We start from the raw sequence: 17,261 nt of genomic DNA, 5'->3' as shown, positions 1-17,261 counted from the left end.
CGTGCCAGTGGAGTGTCAATGACACCCAGCTCATGGAAATGAGATTGGAGCCTCTCAGCCCAACAGCTGCTGAGAGCTACTTTCTTTGGCTCAGGTGGCCAGCAATAAATTGGATTTCAATGTTCTGAATAGGCAGAAAAAGATAGCTCCTTGCTCTCCTGCTCCCCGTGCTGGAGCTGCCAGCTGGCACTTTCCTGTCACTCATCATGGTTGCTCACGGTGGAGATTATACACTTAGTGCAGAGGGCATGTTGGGAAAGGAAATGTCTTCAACAGGCAGGAGTCGTGGAGGCAGATACCTGTTGGAAAAACTGGGATACAGATAGAACCCTGAGCATGTTTTAAATAATGGAGCTTTTTTAAAGGATGGCCTAGAAAAATACAAATTCATTTGGGGCTAGCAGGCCAGGACACTCCCCAATTTGGGGAAAATAACTAGTGGTGTGTGTTGTAGCTTTATGGCAGAAGTAGTGTTGACAAAATAGCAAGTTTGAGTTGAGTTTAAGTAGCATGGGTTAATTTCATATTAATTCGCTCATTTGTTTGTTTAACAAACAACGAAAGTAGAGAGAAAAGCACAATGACCCACCTCCTACCATGATCAAGTTCAGCAACATTTTGCAAATGTGGTTTCATCTCACCCATGACCCTTATTTTGGGAGTGTATTGTTGTCTAGTGCCACTGAAGTGTAAGTCCCATGGAAGCAGAGATTGTGTCTATCTTATTTATTATGGGCACTCACAAAAGTTTTGTTGATTATATGCATGGATGGTATCACTTGGCCAAGTATTAAGAATACAAAGGTGAATTAGTCCTCGTGCCTGATGTGCAGATTGACTAGTCAGTCAGTTATTACAGCACGGGGTGATGTGTCTGCTGTGACAGGGGAAGAAGAGCATGCAATGGTTCACAAAATGGGAGATCCAACTGTTGCTAATATTTAATATCTTGATAACTGAATTTCTATATTAAAAAAAAAAATGGGAGACTCAACCCAACCTTTAGGAGTGGAGAGGAGACAAAAAGGCTTTCTGAAGACAGAGATGTACAGGACATACAGGATACTGTCAAAGACACTGGCATCCATCTAGATAGGGCCTTGTGGAAAAAGAGAACTGTCTCGCCTATTCTGCAGCACCTCCTTCCTAAGGAAGGGTACTTACTGACTCAACCTCGGCAAGAAGCGATGGCAGATGACTGCTGGAATACTTGTATACCTTAATTATCAGTGATGCTTTCCATTTCTCAGGGACTTGAGGAGGATTTTCATAAGTTCAGCCTTTCTACTGAAAGAAACGACCCCATGCCCAGGGCCAAGTGTGGGTCTTCAGCACGTCTTGGATGCACAGCTGCTTACTCCTTCCATGGAGTCCAGTTCTGTATGCAGGCAGGGTGTTTCTTCTCCAAGGTCATGTCTGCTCCATTTGCGAGGGGTGTTTTGAATTTTGATTTGAAGAAGGCAGACAAGCTGCAGACTTGCAGTCCTGGTGGTGAGAATTCTTGGCTTCAGGGACAGCTGAACAGAAAGGGAAGACTTCTGACTTCCTTAGCTTAGTGTTTCCAACAAGGGCAGGCCAACCTCTTCCCTTTCATATCACTGAATTACAGTGCAAATAAGTGATACTGTGCACACACACAAAGCTTGCAAGGTTGAAGACTAATTAAGAAGGAAACCTTTTGAAATCAAGATGTAACTTTTTGACAATAGAGGACAAGCCCAGCTACATTCACTCTCCTCCTCAAAGTTGTTTCCCCAAGCATCTGGGAGTATTTGAGGACACTCCATTTCTACTGCTGGAGGCACCTTGACCTCACTGGCAATTTAAGGAAGACCACATACACAAAAGGAGAGAGAAAAGCACAATGACCCACCTCCTACCACGACTCAGGTTGAGCAGCATTTTGCAAATGTGGTTTCATCTCACCCATGACCTTTATTTTGGGAGTGTATTGTTGTTGTTGTTTTGGTACCAGGGATTGAACCCAAGGGCTCTTAACCACCGAGCCACATCCACAGTCCCTCTTTTATTTTTTATTTATTTGTTTATTTATTTTGAGACAGGGTCTCGCTAAATTGCTTAGAGCCCTGCTAAATTGCAAGGCTGGCTTTGAACTTGTGATCCTCCTGCCTCAGTCTCCTGAGCCGCTGGGATTAAGGGTAGGCGCCACCATGCCCAGCTATTTTGGGAGTATTTTAAAGATGCTTCTGGAACTTTAATCTTTCACCTTAAAAAGAAAAATAAAAAAACTATTATCTTTGGAGTTGCAAGGAATAGTAAAAACCACCCTTGTGTTCTGCTTGATGACAGAGAAGTTTGGCACCTCACCCAAGGATACAGTGCTTAAGTGTGGACCACATCTAGGAGCCACCTCCAGGTTTTTATAATGGACACATTATAAAAAACATCCTGCTGTTTACCTGGGCCACATTGTCACTAGGCATTCCTCCTCCAGCTCCAGAACACTCCACATGAGGATCAAAGAGAAGAAACAACTCAGAGGAGAAAATCAGGATAGAACATCTGAATTTTTTTTCCTTAGCCAGTGGAGTAGTGGTGGGAGGGTTGTTGGCTTATTTTTCTTCACTCTGCCTGTGAATTTGGCTCAGTTTCTTAAACCATATGGAAAAAGACTCATCCACCACACACCGTGCCTTTCGGAAAAGCTCACTCAGAGATAATGAATGGAAAGGAGTAGAATCACCTCCCAGGCAGAGTGAGATAGCACTTTTCTTTGTCCTTCAGACTCCCACAAGCATCCCACCCTTCTCCACAGGTCCCTGTGCCCTCCTCAAGGAAAAAATGGTGGAAGAAATGCGTTGTTCCCTGGGAAGTTCACTGTGTCCCACTGAACATCTCTAGGATTGGCACACAGCTAATTCAAAAGCAATCTCAAGCTATTTATTGAAAACCAGCTTGTGTTTAGAGCCAGGGATGGAGCTATGGGCATGTGTGGCATTACCTTCCTGTGGTGGGGAAGTGGGATCACTCCAAAGCAATCTTGGAGAAATGTCTGGAGGGAGAACAGGAAAAGTCATCTCATGTAGTGAGAACTCCTGCTTCCTGCTGCAGGACCCCCGGAACTCAGGAGCTAGGCAGGGGCTTGAGGGACAAGGGTTTGCATATCCTGATTGTTTGGAAGAGAAAGGAAGGAATGTCAGGCCCATCCACTCAAAGTGGCACGACTTAGGTAAAGAAGGAAAAGGGAGCCTGGCGCAGTGGTGCACACCTGTAATCCCAGCGGCTCAGGAGGCTGAGGCAGGAGGATGGTGAGTTCAAAGCCAGCCTCAGCATTGGTGAGGCACTAAGCAACTCTGTGAGACCCTGTCTCTAAATGAAATACAAAACAGGACTGGGGATGTGGCTCAGTGGTTGAGTGTCCTAAGTTCAATCCCTGGTTAAAAAAAAAAAAAGAAAAGAAAAGAAGAAGAGAAAGGAAGAGGAGAAAAGGGGAGGCCTGAGATGTCTCAGCTCTCAGAGAAGGGCTGGAATAAGGCAAAATTTAAGGGGAGAGAAACAGAGATACAACAAAAGCCACAGAACAGGAGAGAATTGTAGATACATACATGGGACCAAAATAAGAAGCTTCCATACTTTAGCTCTCTTTCCGTCCCTCAGTGTTTCTTGGTTCCTCATTCTTTTCTTCTTCCATCTATTATCTTCTATTTTCTATCTATTTGTGTTTCATCTTTGTTTTCCTGACTAAGGCTGTGAGCTCCATGAAGGGCCTTGTACAATACCTGGCACAGTATTGACACTCAGAAATACTTGTGGCAAGAAAAACAATGAAAGATTGACAAGTAGAGCTGGGGAAGTCAGGGCAGAGGCAATGACAGAGGCCCGTTGTGCCCCTCTTTTCCTTTGGGCAAAATCTCTAAGTATCCTTATTTATTGAGCATTTTTTATGTGCCAGACATTCTACTAATTACATGATTTATCTCCTTAGTACTCTCAACAAACTCATGAGGAAGTGTGTCCAAGGGTCCCAAGACACCTCAGGTTCAATGATTCACTGGGAGGGCTCACAGAATTCAGTGAAGCTGACATACTTGTGGTTATGATTTATTCCTGATAAGCGGTACAGGTTAAAGTCAGCAATGGAAAAAGGCACACAAGGCAGACAAGGAACAGAGCTTCTGGTCGTCCCTTCCCAATGCAGGTATGCAGATGGTGCTTACTTCTCCCAGCAGTGCTGCATGACAACATGCATGAAGGGTTGCCCTCCAGGGAAACTCACCTGAGACTTTATATCTGAGAGTTTTTATTGCTTCCATGACAATGTGGCTGCCCTTAGTCTCCAGCCCTTCCAGAGGTCAAGCTTCTACTGCTTGTCCTGAAGCTCCTGCCATAAATCACCACCTAGTGTGATCCAAGGTCCCCAAGTAGACGAAGTCTTCTTGTTCAGCCACAATAGTCTAAGGGCTTAGAGATTACCTCAGGGCAAGAGCCAAACCTTTGGTTGGAATGTGCAGGGTTTGGATAATCCAGACTTGCTGAGCTGTGCTGAGCACAGAGAAGTGCAACTATTAGCCCCAATTTGTGAATGATGCAATCTAAGGATCAGGGAAGCTTTGATTTGGTCAGTTACAAGAGCCAGAGTGCAAACCAATATCTTACTTGACCCAAAATATGTTTGTAACTATTGCACCTAGTATCTCTCCTACACAAGTAAAATTCTCTACAATGAAAAGAAACTTCTAGAGAGTAGCTCATAAACCTGTTCTCAAATTGAATGCTCAGATTCAGATTTCCTCTTGGGAACATCACAGTACCATGAGCTTTCTGGTGATCCTGAGTGCCCAAGCAGCAGATGGTCCTTGCCAAGGCCAGGTGGATCTAATCCTCTCTACTAAGTGAACTTTAGGGGGTTTAGAGGTATCTCCCCACTTACTAGAGAAGGGCCAACCAGCACTTTCTAATATTAACACTATTGCCCCCAACAAAGCTGCTCCAAAAGGATTATTGCCCTGAGGGAGGGAGGGAGGGAGCCAGGGTGGCTCAGCTGGTTAAGCAGCAACTAGGAAGTTAGGTTCCAGGACAATTGTTGAGCTCTTGCCTCACCAGTAAGGTTGAATCATAGGGAAAGTCACATAGGCCTTACCCTCCATTCATAAGGTGTGTTCTGCTGAACTTGTGAAGTGGTCCAGATGCAAATACACAAATCACATCAGCAGAGCAAGCTTTTTTTTTTTTTTTTTTTTTGGGGGGGGGGTGGTGGGTATCAGGGATTGAAACCAGGGGCACTTAACCACTGAGCAACATCCCCAGACCCTTTTTATATTTTATTTAGAGATAGGGCCTCACTAAGTTCCTTAGGACCTTGCTAAATTGCTGAGGCTCGTTTTGAACTCTCCTGCCTCAGCCACTGGGATTACAGGCGTGTGCCACCATGCCCAGCTTAGCAGAGCAAACTTCTGAGAAACTTTTCAGCAAAGAAATCTATGTGACTTTTTTCCTTTATATTCTCTGAATTTATTTGAGTATGAAGCCCTGCTTGTATAAATGTTTAACACCAGATTTTTAACTTTAGAAACATGGAAAATATGACTAAGATAATCCTTTCTTATTTCCTAGATCATGCCAATTAATCTTGTTTTCAAATAATTGTCATCACTTATGTTTATTTATCTTTTGTACATACGTTTCCTCTAGAAACAGCAATTCCTGAATGTTTCTTGATTAATTCTCTAATTCATTCATTCATCTGGCATTTATTGAACACCTACTTTTGTCCAGAACTCAGAGATAGAGATATAGAGGTGTTTCAGACTCAAAACCTGAACTTCTCAGCAGCAGAGAATTTCTGTAGCCTGGTGAATGATAATTTGAGCCAAAGGCCAGGATAGCTTTTTCTTGGCTCCATTTTTCAGTGATGGGCAATCTCATGACCAGCTCAGGGAGATAAACAGTTGACCAGCATGTTGATATTGGTCCCATGTGGTGCCAGAAGTAGAGAGGACCAAGTCAAACCTTTCTAAACTACAGAGGTATCCCCAGTGAATGGCCAAGAGCTGTTTACACAACAGCAGGTCAAGTTCTCATACTAGCTCTGCTTTTTATCTTGTCTGAGTCTCTGGGGTAATTCTGCTCCCCTTGGGCTCTTTTTCTTACCCCGTTGTCAATTCATACCCCCTTGCATTTTTTTTTTTTTAACTGGAAACAAGCTCAAGACTCACTGGCATCCGAACCACCTGCAGTTATTGAATTCTGCTGTTTGGGTATTTCATTGGTATGGGGTTTTGTTGTTTCTGGGTTTTGAATATGTATTAGCTAGGAATGGTTCAGACTTTTTTGTTTGCTTTTGGATTTGATTTTTTAGTGACTTCAACAACAACACTTATTTGATGCTTGCTTACACTCCACATCCACCTCGGTTTGGCAGAGTGGTTCCACACCCTTCCCACCTAGAGGCCCAGCTGGAAAAGCCTATACCCTCTGGAGCTCCTTTGTCACCTCTGCAGGAGGACGGGACTGGGAGGCTCCTCCTGGGAGTGACCCACACTGCTTCCGCTCCCATTTCATTAACTAGAGTGGACATGTGGCCATGCCTGACTCCCAGACCTTCCCTTCCTTGTCCTTGACTGAAAAGCCAGGATTATAGCATCCTCTCTCTCCTGAGCACTTTCTGGGACGAGGTCTGCCTTTGTCCTCAAGGGATGGGAATGGAGAGCAAAATCAAAAATCACAAGATTGTGGCTTCATGACTGAGGCTTGCCTGAGAGGAAACACACACACACACACACACACACGCACACACACTGACAGTGTCTCCTATTTTCTCTATCCCTTAAAGGAAGAATGGTTCCGTTTTAAGTGTCAGAAGGTAAATACATGTAGTTGTAGCAACAAACAGTAAATTGGCGCTACGACCTCATTTGATCCTGTGTCCTTTAGGTATAGCTGGACCTGGGGGCTCAAATTTTATTGTCAAGGCTCTAGCTATCTAGTTACCTATTGCTTTGATTTGGATGTCCCCACCAAAACTCAGGTTGAAATCCGACTCCCATTATGAGGTATTAAGAGGTGGGAACAGATGGGACCTTTAAGAGGTGATGGGTCATAAGGGCTCTGCCCTCACGAATGGATTAATGGATTAGTAGATTAATGGGTTATTGCAGGAGTGGCTTTGTTATAAAAGTGAGCTGTCTATGGTGTGCTTGCTCTATCTTGCCATGTAAATGCCCTCAGCCAGAAGAAGGGCCTCAGCTGATGTCAAGCAGATGCCAATGCCATGCACTTGGACTTCCAGATCCATGAGCTAAATAAATTTCTTTTCTTTATAAATTACATGGTCTGTGGTATTCAATTATAGCAGCAGAAAACGGATTAAGATACAATCCTTCTCTTTATATCTCTAGTGTTCTGCTGCCTTCTGCCACTTCTTTCAGGGAGGTGTGCCTACTGGTTGAGAAACATCCCCAGTATTATAGTCCAATATTGTATTTGTACTATATTACCCTGGCAGTCCAAGGCATACAAACTTAAAGTTTGTGATCCAAGAGTGAGAATTATTTCTTCTCAGTATCTATCAAATCTCAAAGAAAATACTAGTTGGCCCTAAATGGTGCATATGTATGTCTCTTCTATACCAACCATTATATATACTGAGGGTATTTGTGTTCTCTAACTGGCTGTCCTGGGTCACACAGTCCTATATATGGTATAATCAGAGTGAATGGCGTACCTGTCACAAGATGAAGAAAGAAAGGTACTTTCTCAAAGAAGAGGTTGCCTGGCAAAGCATCGACATAATTTACAACCAAGATGTTGGTATATCCTGGACTCTGGTTTCTGGGCTCTAGGCATTATTATCCCTCCATTAAAACCATGGCCCTTGTGGTTTCCAGACCCTACTGAAAAGACAAATGAATAGACAAATAGCAGAAGAACTGAAGTTCTAAGGTTTTTGAATCTAAAAAAACAAAACCAACAATTTTTAGCTTCCATTTGAATTATCTGCCTTTCTGAAAAATAGCAGGAAAAAGAGTTTGGTGATGACCTGATTGTGAGACCTCCACACCACGGTATCCCCCTGGTCCTGTACCTGTAGCAACAGAAAACAATCGTGAGCCATAAAAGCTGCCACCAACGATACAATGGGAAATAGCTGATGTGGAACTTGGACTCACTTTCCCTGGAGAGAACAGTGGAGGACCGGCTAGAATCAGCCAGCTGAGTCTCTTCAGGTGCTTAACTTTTATGTGAGGGCTCTGGAGTTCAATCATTCATGCTAATGCAGCCAGCAAATTGTATTCACACTCTATTCAGATTTGGATTACAAAACAGCCCAAAATGAGTTTTATGTTGGAAAAATAGTCGAGTTGATTTCAGCTGGACAGAAGACCATGCATGTGGCAGAAGCAGCCAGGCGTGGAGGTCAGGTGCGCCTAATTGTGTCTGCCTTAGGTGGGCTGTGTGACCTCGCCTGGTGGCATTTACCACCTCGGAACTTCTGTTTCCTGATCAGCAAAATAGGCTAATACCACCCCTTTGCAGGGCTTTGAGGTCACATGAATGAGACAGTAGATGAAAAGCGTTGTCAGGCAACAGTGTGAGAAAAATTTCCCCAGCTGGGCAGAAAGAACCCCAGCAAGTGTTAATTTCCTCCACTCTTCAGTCATCGTCTCCTCAGGCTGCTCTCTCCCGCTCTCGGTCCCTTCCTGCCTCCCTCCACCCTGTTTTCTCCACCCATGTTTTCTATAATTTGAACATAGATCTGAGAATACCAGGGGAGAGATTATCCAAAAGGAAGAGAAAGAAGATGAAGAAGGTCTTCACGTTAAAGATAGAATTTACAATTCATTTCCACGATACTCACCTGTGTTGAGGGGAGATGGACAAAAAGATGGTGTGGAGGTGAAGACAGTGGATGGCATCAAAATTAGGCATCTTCAGAGGCACTGAAGCACTCCACATAATTCAGGTTTAATATACTCTCTTGGCACTCGTTAAAATATGTAAGCCACTTGCACTTGAAATATCCTCCAGAAAGGAAAAGAAGACAGCATGTTGGCAATTTACAAAGCTTACCTCAAAACTCCATTGCCCCATTAGAGTTATAATAAGAAACAGCTTGAACCCGTAGAATCAAACTTGGGTGGTAGGCTCCTCGGTTTATACGCAAAGGACTTAAAATCAGCATACTACAGTGATGTGGCCATATCAATGTTTATAGCAGCTCAATTCACAATAGCCAAGCTATGAAACCAAATTAGGTGCCCTTCAACAAATAAATGGATAAAGAAAATGTGGTATATATACACAATGGAATATTACTCAGCCATAAGGAAGAATGAAATTATAGCATTTGCTGGTAAATGGATGGAACTGGAGACCATCATGCTAAGTGAAATAAGCCAATCCCAAAACCAAAGGTCAAATGTTCTCTCTGATATGCAGCTGCTAACCCACAACAAGGAAGGATAGGGAAGGGAAGAATAGAAGTTCATTGGATTAGACAAAGGGGAATGAATGGAATGGAGGGGAGATTGGAACAGGAAAGACAGTAGAATGAATTGGACATAACTTTCCTATGTTCATTTATGAATACACGACCAGTATAATTCCACATCATGTACAACCACAAGAATGGGAATCCTTATTAAAAATAAGTTATGTTCCATGTATGTATAATATGTCAAAATGTACTCTACAGTCATGTATATCTAAAAAGAACAAATTAAAAAATAAAACTAAATTTTTTAAAAAACTTGAGTGGTAGGGATGCTTAATAAAAATGCAACTACTTAAATCCTACTCTAAGAGATTCTGATCAAGTAGGTCAGGGATGAGGTCTGGTATCTATATTTTTATCATCTCCCAGGATTTTTTTACATGTAAACCACAGACTTCATTTTGAGAAACATAGGTTTAGTGGTTACAAGTTTGGACTTGAGGATAATCCTAAATCTACCACTTTCAAGCTTTGTGAACTTGGACAACTTTTAATTTCTCTGATTCCCATTTTTCTAGTCTTTTTTAAATTTGTTCTCATTTTTTGTCTTAAAATTAAAAATAATACACACTTCCAATTTATTGGTAAAAAATTAAATAAAATATATTGTAGAGTGCTCAGCATAGTATCTGAAATGTAGGAAAAAACATTCAATAAACACCAACTATGGATATTATTTTTTTCATGCAAAGCCAAAGGCCTCAAATTCTTTATCTTTTTTATTCTTCTTTTATTTTGTTATAAATCCAAAGGAATAATACATTTAGCAGGATGGAAGTTCATGCAACTTTCAGAAAAAAGTCTAAAGTGAAATAGTCCAAGATGGGTATATGCTCAGCAACCCAGAACCCTTCCTTCCCTATTTAGGAGTGGCCCTCAGCCTCTTTAGGCAAGATGGCAGCCAGAGCTCCAGGAACCATGCCTGCATTCCACATAGCAGGATGGAGGAGAGGAAAGAGAAACTCAGCCTGTCACAGTAAGGACACTTCCTAAAGTTTGCTTACACTCCATTACAGAACTTAGCTACCGCACAGACTGGAAGATGTGACAGTATTCCAGGTAGTCACGTACCCAGAAAAAAAAACAATGTGTCTTGTATTACATTGGAAAACTGGGGAGAAGGAATATGGAAGGAATATTGTTTCCGTGTACCAAACCCGAGGAGTCCAGCAGATTAGAGTTGTTCTCCAGAATCCTCTGCTATCATCGTACGTGCACCTCTCACTTTTCAGGCAAGGAGATCTTCCTCAAGAAAAGGAGTTGCGTGGTTTGCTTATCCCACTCAACTTGGCTTGTTTTCTTCCTAAATTCCTTCATACCTTTCACTCCCCCCCACCAGTTTCATTCACTTTTCTACGAATTTTATCAAATTTTAATAAGCAATACAATTATTTCATTGTAGAAAAGTTAGAAAACAGAGCTAAACACTCAGAAAAAAATTAATATTCAAAAATCTGATAACTTGGAAATACTCAACATGTTCACACAGACATCTCACGTGTTCCCTAGCCTTTGCATTTTACATACATACTTAATGAAAACCTAGCCTACATGATGCTTTTGAACTTCTATTACTCATATACTCTACATATGAGTATATTTTAGTTTATGCAACCAGTCCCCTGCTTACAGCCACAACACCGTTAAGCCCCCTAGTACACACATCTTGCTGACGTTTCCACCAGTTTCCCCAGGACAAGCTGAGTTCCTGTGGTTTTCTATTCCTAGACTCACCTCGCTGCATCCACAGCTCCACCATTCAATCAGCAAAACAAGGTTCAGTCTTATCGCTATCTCAAATCTTCCCAGAATTCCCTTTGCAAATGAACATGTAGGATGAGAAGATCCTTGACAACCTGAACTAATGCCTCCCTGCACCCCACAACATGGCAGGACTGCCACAGTGAGAGGGGATCCCTTCATCCACTGCTCAGAGAAGCGCAGAACAAAATACAGTCCCACCTGAGAGAAAGGATTAGAATTAAACCTCAGTTGTTAGAACTTACAATTGGCCAAGCTGACTCCACGCCAGACCAGAGTGAGGTTAATTCTGTGTAGGGAAACCAGTTTCAATTTGAAAGAAATTTTGACTTAATTAATTATCTAGACAGGAAACTGATTTGACAAATGATGATTCACGAGTTGATATTTTAAAGGAAAACACTGATGACTGATTTCTGACTAATTATTTCTTTGTCTTGGTTGAGTTTCCTAATGATCCAAGCATTCACGAGGTTTGCAGTTCCTACAGAAGCCTGAAGATGAATGATGTTGCTTTGCTCTCAGAGAGCTCTTGCTACTTCCAGGTGGTTTGCATCTCAATTTTCTTCCCATCAACACTGAGGAATAGGTAGAACTGATATCATTAGTCCTCCATTTTAAATGATGGTAACAGGGGCTGCCATTTTTTGAGCACTTATTGTGTGATAGGCAAGATGTTAAGTGCACTATGGATAATTTTTATTCCTCACAACAACCTTAATGAGGTAGGCATTCTATTAATACCCCATATTAAAAAGTGAATACAGTTTTTAGAAGAGTTAATAACCATAATCACACAAAAGGAAAGAGGGTGGAGCCAGAATTCAAAATCAGTGTAGACCATAAGGAGTCCCTGGCTGACTCACTCAAGTTCACATAGTTTGTGAGTGAAACCCCCAACATTGTTCCTGAAATAGTGATTAAGAACAAGGACTTTCTGGGCACAATAGAGCACACCTGTAATCCCAGAGGCTCAGGAGGCTGAGGCAGAAGGATAGAGATTTCAAAAACAGCCTCAGCAAAAGTGAGACACAAAAAACAACTCAGTGAGATCCTGTCTCTAAATAAAATGCAAAATAGGACTGGGGATGTGAATCAGTGGCTGAGTGCCAGAGTTCAATCCCTGGTACCCTCATCCCTCCACACACAAAAAAAAGAACAAGGACTCTAGAATCAGGTCACCCAAGTTCAGATCCTATGTCTGCCATTGCCTAGCTGTGCCACCTTATGCAAGTTACTAAACCACTCTGTGTCTCAGTCACCACCATCTCTGATAAATAGGGGTGATAAGTGTCTATCTTAAAGGGTACTTAGATTAAATGAGACAATACACACACACACACACACACACACACACACACACACACAATTAGCACATAGTATGTGCTTCCTTGAAGTTATTTATATTATTACGTCTGTCCCTCCAGCCTCTAAGCTATATACGTGTTATTTTCTGTGCCCCTGCAGGTACCTCGAGCCAAGGCCTTATGCAACTACAGAGGGCACAATCCTGGTGACCTGAGGTTCAATAAGGGAGATGTCATCCTCCTCCGGAGACAGCTTGATGAGAATTGGTACCAGGGGGAGATCAATGGCATCAGCGGGGTCTTCCCAGCCAGCTCCGTGGAAGTCATCAAGCAGCTGCCCCTGCCGCCCCCACTCTGCAGGGCCCTCTACAACTTTGACCTACGAGACAAGGATAAAAGTGAGAACCAGGATTGCCTGACCTTCCTCAAGGTAAGACTGCTGGCCACCACAGTCTTTGGGGATGCCAGAGAGACTATTGTAGAATCTAGAACTATTTGCTTAATATTTGCTGATTTCTAAAAATATATTTATTTTATACATGAATATACATGTAAGTGTATATAAAATATGTGTGCAAATATATGCATGTATATATATTTATATATATGCACACCATAAGTGTGTGTGTGTGTAAATCAAACTGCATGGAAGTGAAATCTCTAGAGAAATCTACTAATAAAAAATTTTAAGCCTTTTCTATTGCCATTACAAAAATAAGTATTCACACATTGATTCATTCTGAAATCACTTTTGAGCAATCATTCTTTGCAGGCACTGGGGATGAAGCATGGAAAAGTTGCATTTTCTGCCCTCATGACAAAGTAATGGAAGAACTAACCTTGTGAACAGAAAATTACAGTTTGATCATGTGCTATACAAAACTATAGCCTACCTCTTTGTTATGTCTCTGTGAGGGTATTCTTGCTGGTGACCAAGTTATGGTCACCTAATTCCACTTACCTACAACTGTCTATTTTCTTGTAAACATAATATTCAAAACACTCTGAACACACACAGTAACATAATCATACCTTTATACATAAATAACCTCTTACAAGATATGTTTTCCAAGCACATTAACTACCCCAAGATATTTTGACCTCCTTTTTTCACTATGTGCTTCTCCACCCTTTACAAGTAATGATGGTTCTACTAAATCTAGACCACTTCAACCCTGTGTATTCAGTGTTTGTTATTCCATTGATACACAAATTCTGTCATAGAAGCCAACGTTGGAATTATTTTCATTCTTTTCTATTTATAAGTAGATCAATAAAAGTACAAGATATATTGCTGCTACAATAGCTCAAGAAGTCTTTCGTTTGGTAAAGTATCCGTATTCCACTACTACCATACGTGACAGTTGCTTCACAGTCCCTCCAACTAGATGACCTCGCTGTCCTCCATATTTACAAATAGTGATCATCGTCGTTTTCTTGGTACCTCAGAAAGAGACTCCTAAAGAAGGTCATTCTACAGTCCAAACTGCTAAATATACACTAAGACTGCAGTTGGGGAAAGGGCAGTTCAATTCCATGAACATTTATTGAGTATTTACTTTGTGCCAGACATGATTTGATACTGAGCTCCGGGGACACAGCTAGAGGAAGACATAAGCTGAAGCACTATCTGCTTCCCTGACCCTCTCCAGAAATTTGCAAACAGGGACACTTACTCCACACACACACTCTCACTCATGTCTTGAGCCCATCCATGGTGCCAAGTCAGCCATTGGGGAAAAAGTGATCAATCAATGTCCCTACCTTCATGGAGCTGTGTCTAATAGAAGAAACAGACTTGTGGAAAATTATGACCCAGGAGCCCAAAGAGAGGATTTGGTCCATTCTGGAGGACTGTGGAATGCTGAGGCTCCACTAGGAAGTATTATGGTCGTCCTAAACTCAGCATGTCCAAATTAAACTCAAGATCCTTCCTCACAATGATGCTCTGTCCTTCATGCTTTCTATCTCAGTAAATTGTATTTTTAGACACACATTCATGTATTCATTCATGCATGCATGTATTCTAGAAATATCTATTGGATACCTATTGAATGGGAGATACCATGTTCAGTACTGCGAACAACAGAATAAAATGGGCACAGACCTTGCTCTCGTGAAGTTTAGTCTGTTAGGGTGGTCAGCCATTAAAGAAATAATAACTTGAAAATGTGTACTTGAAAATTGTAAGAAGGGCAAAGAAAGAAAAAAAAAGGCCTAACTTAGTAATGAATTTTAGATTTGGATTGATCTAAATTGCTTAGGAGCATGAAGCAGGTCAGACAGCCCCGACAGTATATTCTTTTTTTCTTTTTAGTACTAGTGATTGAACCCAGAGGCACTTAACCACTAAGCCACACCCCCGGCCCTTTTTATTTATTTATTTATTTTATTTTGAGGTAAGGTCTTGCTAAGTTGCTCAGGGTCTCCCCTAGTTACTGAGATTGGCCTTGAGTTTGTGATCCTCTTTCCTCAGCCTCTGGAGTCACTGGAATTACAGGTGTGCAACACTGTACCCAGCCCAGACAGTGTATTCTTTAGTAGATGAATATACAGGCTTAGATTTATGAACATATATGTACATGAAAAGGTGCTCCTGGTATGGCATTAAGTTCAAAAATATCATTGTGTCCTTCATGAAATACAAGAATAGGCAAAATGAACTCACAGTACTAGACATCAGAATAGTGTATACCTTTGGCTCAGGAGTAGGAAAGGGCACAAAGGAGCCTTCTGGGTACTGGTTCTAGATCTCAAATTGAATGGGGTGGGGAGTTCATGGCCATGGTAAAATATAAAAATTCTTCCAAATTTTCATCTAAAATTCATGTCCTTTATTAAACACATGTATCTATGTTTTTGAAAAAATTTTAAATCAGAATATTTATATAAAAAACAAAAAAGAATGTTTATAGATACATGTTTTATCTTTTTTGCATAGTTTTTAATCTTTATTTTTACAGACTGCATTTTGATTCATTGTACAAATTGGCGTGCAACTTTTCATTTCTATGATTGTACACAATGTAGATTCATACCATTCATGTAGTCATACATATACAATAGGGTAATAATGTCTGTCTCGGTCTATTATCTTTCCTTCCCTCACCGGCTACTGCCCCTTTTCCCTCTACACAATCCAAAGTTCCTCCATTCTCTTGCCATATATTTTATCTTGATACAAAAAGAATCTGGAAAAAATATGTCAACCAAACTGTTAACAGTGGTTATATCTTTATTGTGGTAGAAATTTTTTTTCATTTGGCTTATCTGTATTTTCAAATGTTTCTACAAATTTACAAATAATCTTTTATAATAAGAAAAATTTGAATTAAAAACTGCTTTATGTTTGATAAATTAAAGTGAATAGGTTTTGGAAGTCTTCATCAAGTGAATGAAATCCATTCTTCCTTTGCCAAGCATGTCTTCCTATGAACTTTCATCTTGATCTCCAGATTAATTTAAATGACGAGTCTGGATTCTGCTGGTGATTGAAATTACAAGCATTTAAAGTTTTCCTATTAGATTCCATTGATCCTCCAAATTATTTCTACCCCCTCTTGTAGTCTTGGTGACCTCAGTACTACCCTTTATGTGGAAGTTGCATTTTAGCAGGAAGATTTCCTGGATGAATCATGCAAGAGCTACATGCCTGTCCCTCACACCATCTGAGACTCCAAACTGATCAGCAAAAGCAGTTCTATTGCCTGAAACCTGCGAGCAAATGCTGACTGCAAGACTTTCTCTTTCAGGACGATGTCATCACTGTGATCAGCCGAGTGGATGAGAACTGGGCAGAAGGCAAGTTAGGAGACAAAGTAGGCATCTTTCCCATCTTGTTTGTAGAGGTACGTGAGTATCAAGTCTACACGTGATTTGAGTTTACTCAGAAACATATTTGTGCCCCTGGTGATGGCTGAGACCAATTCTTATTTGACAGGAGGTTTATTTCAGAAGTAACTAAAGTTTCTTTTAAAAATACCCAGTTCTGGCAGTAGTGTGGAGAAATGCACCTTTTCTGTTCTGCTGCCAAGAGTGTAAATTGGTGAAATCTCTCATGTCCAAACTCTAAGAAACTCATACCAAGAATCTTAAAATATGCACCCCCATTGAATTATCAGTTCCACATCTAAGAGCTTATTGTAATGAAATATTTATATAAGTATGCAAAGACATATGTACAAAAGATGCAGAAATGTTCATCACAGCATTGTGTATAATAGTGAAAAAACAATCTATATATCCACTGATAAGGATTTAATGTTTAAAATTATAGTGCTGGAAATGCATATGCCTATTAAAAACAATGTTGGGTGATACTATTTAATATCAAGGAGTATTTGATATGGAAAAATTTATGATTTATTGTTGAGTTAAAAAACACATTTTAATGAGTGCAGAGTTTCAGATTCATGAAATGAAAAAGTTCTGGAAATTTGCTTCATAACACTGTGAATATGCTTAATACTACTAAATTGTACACTTGAAGATGGTTAATATAGTAAATTTTATATGTGTTTTCTACCACAATAAAAAAGTTGAACGATGTGAAACTAGCTTTATAAATATATATAAATGGATAAGGCACTAGAAGGACATGTACCAAATTATTAATAGTAGCAATAGGTAGATGATGAGATTCCACATGATTTTCATTTTCTTCTGTCAGTTTGTATTTTCTAAAATCTTGTGAAATGAGCATAAGTTTATTACCTCTGTGGAATTTTTTTAAAGCTAAT

The 17,261-nt window shown here is 40.7% G+C and overlaps 1 protein-coding gene across 2 annotated transcripts in view; it reads left to right on the top strand.

Annotated features, from left to right (window-relative positions):
* Positions 1 to 17,261, top strand: part of SH3RF2 (SH3 domain containing ring finger 2) — a 115,146-nt gene that overhangs the window by 43,396 nt on the left and 54,489 nt on the right. For both annotated transcript variants that reach the window (XM_079145472.1, XM_079145471.1), the window contains exons 3-4: positions 12,683 to 12,952; positions 16,275 to 16,370. In XM_079145472.1, the coding sequence (XP_079001598.1) occupies positions 12,683 to 12,952; positions 16,275 to 16,370 (366 nt within the window). The remainder of the gene's footprint in view (positions 1 to 12,682; positions 12,953 to 16,274; positions 16,371 to 17,261) is intronic.

The sequence above is a fragment of the Sciurus vulgaris genome (assembly GCF_902686455.1).
Source record: "Sciurus vulgaris genome assembly, chromosome: 6".
In the NCBI taxonomy this organism is placed as follows: Eukaryota; Metazoa; Chordata; class Mammalia; order Rodentia; family Sciuridae; genus Sciurus; species Sciurus vulgaris.
Note: the sequence above shows the minus strand (reverse complement) of the source record. Positions and strands in the feature narration are given on the sequence as shown.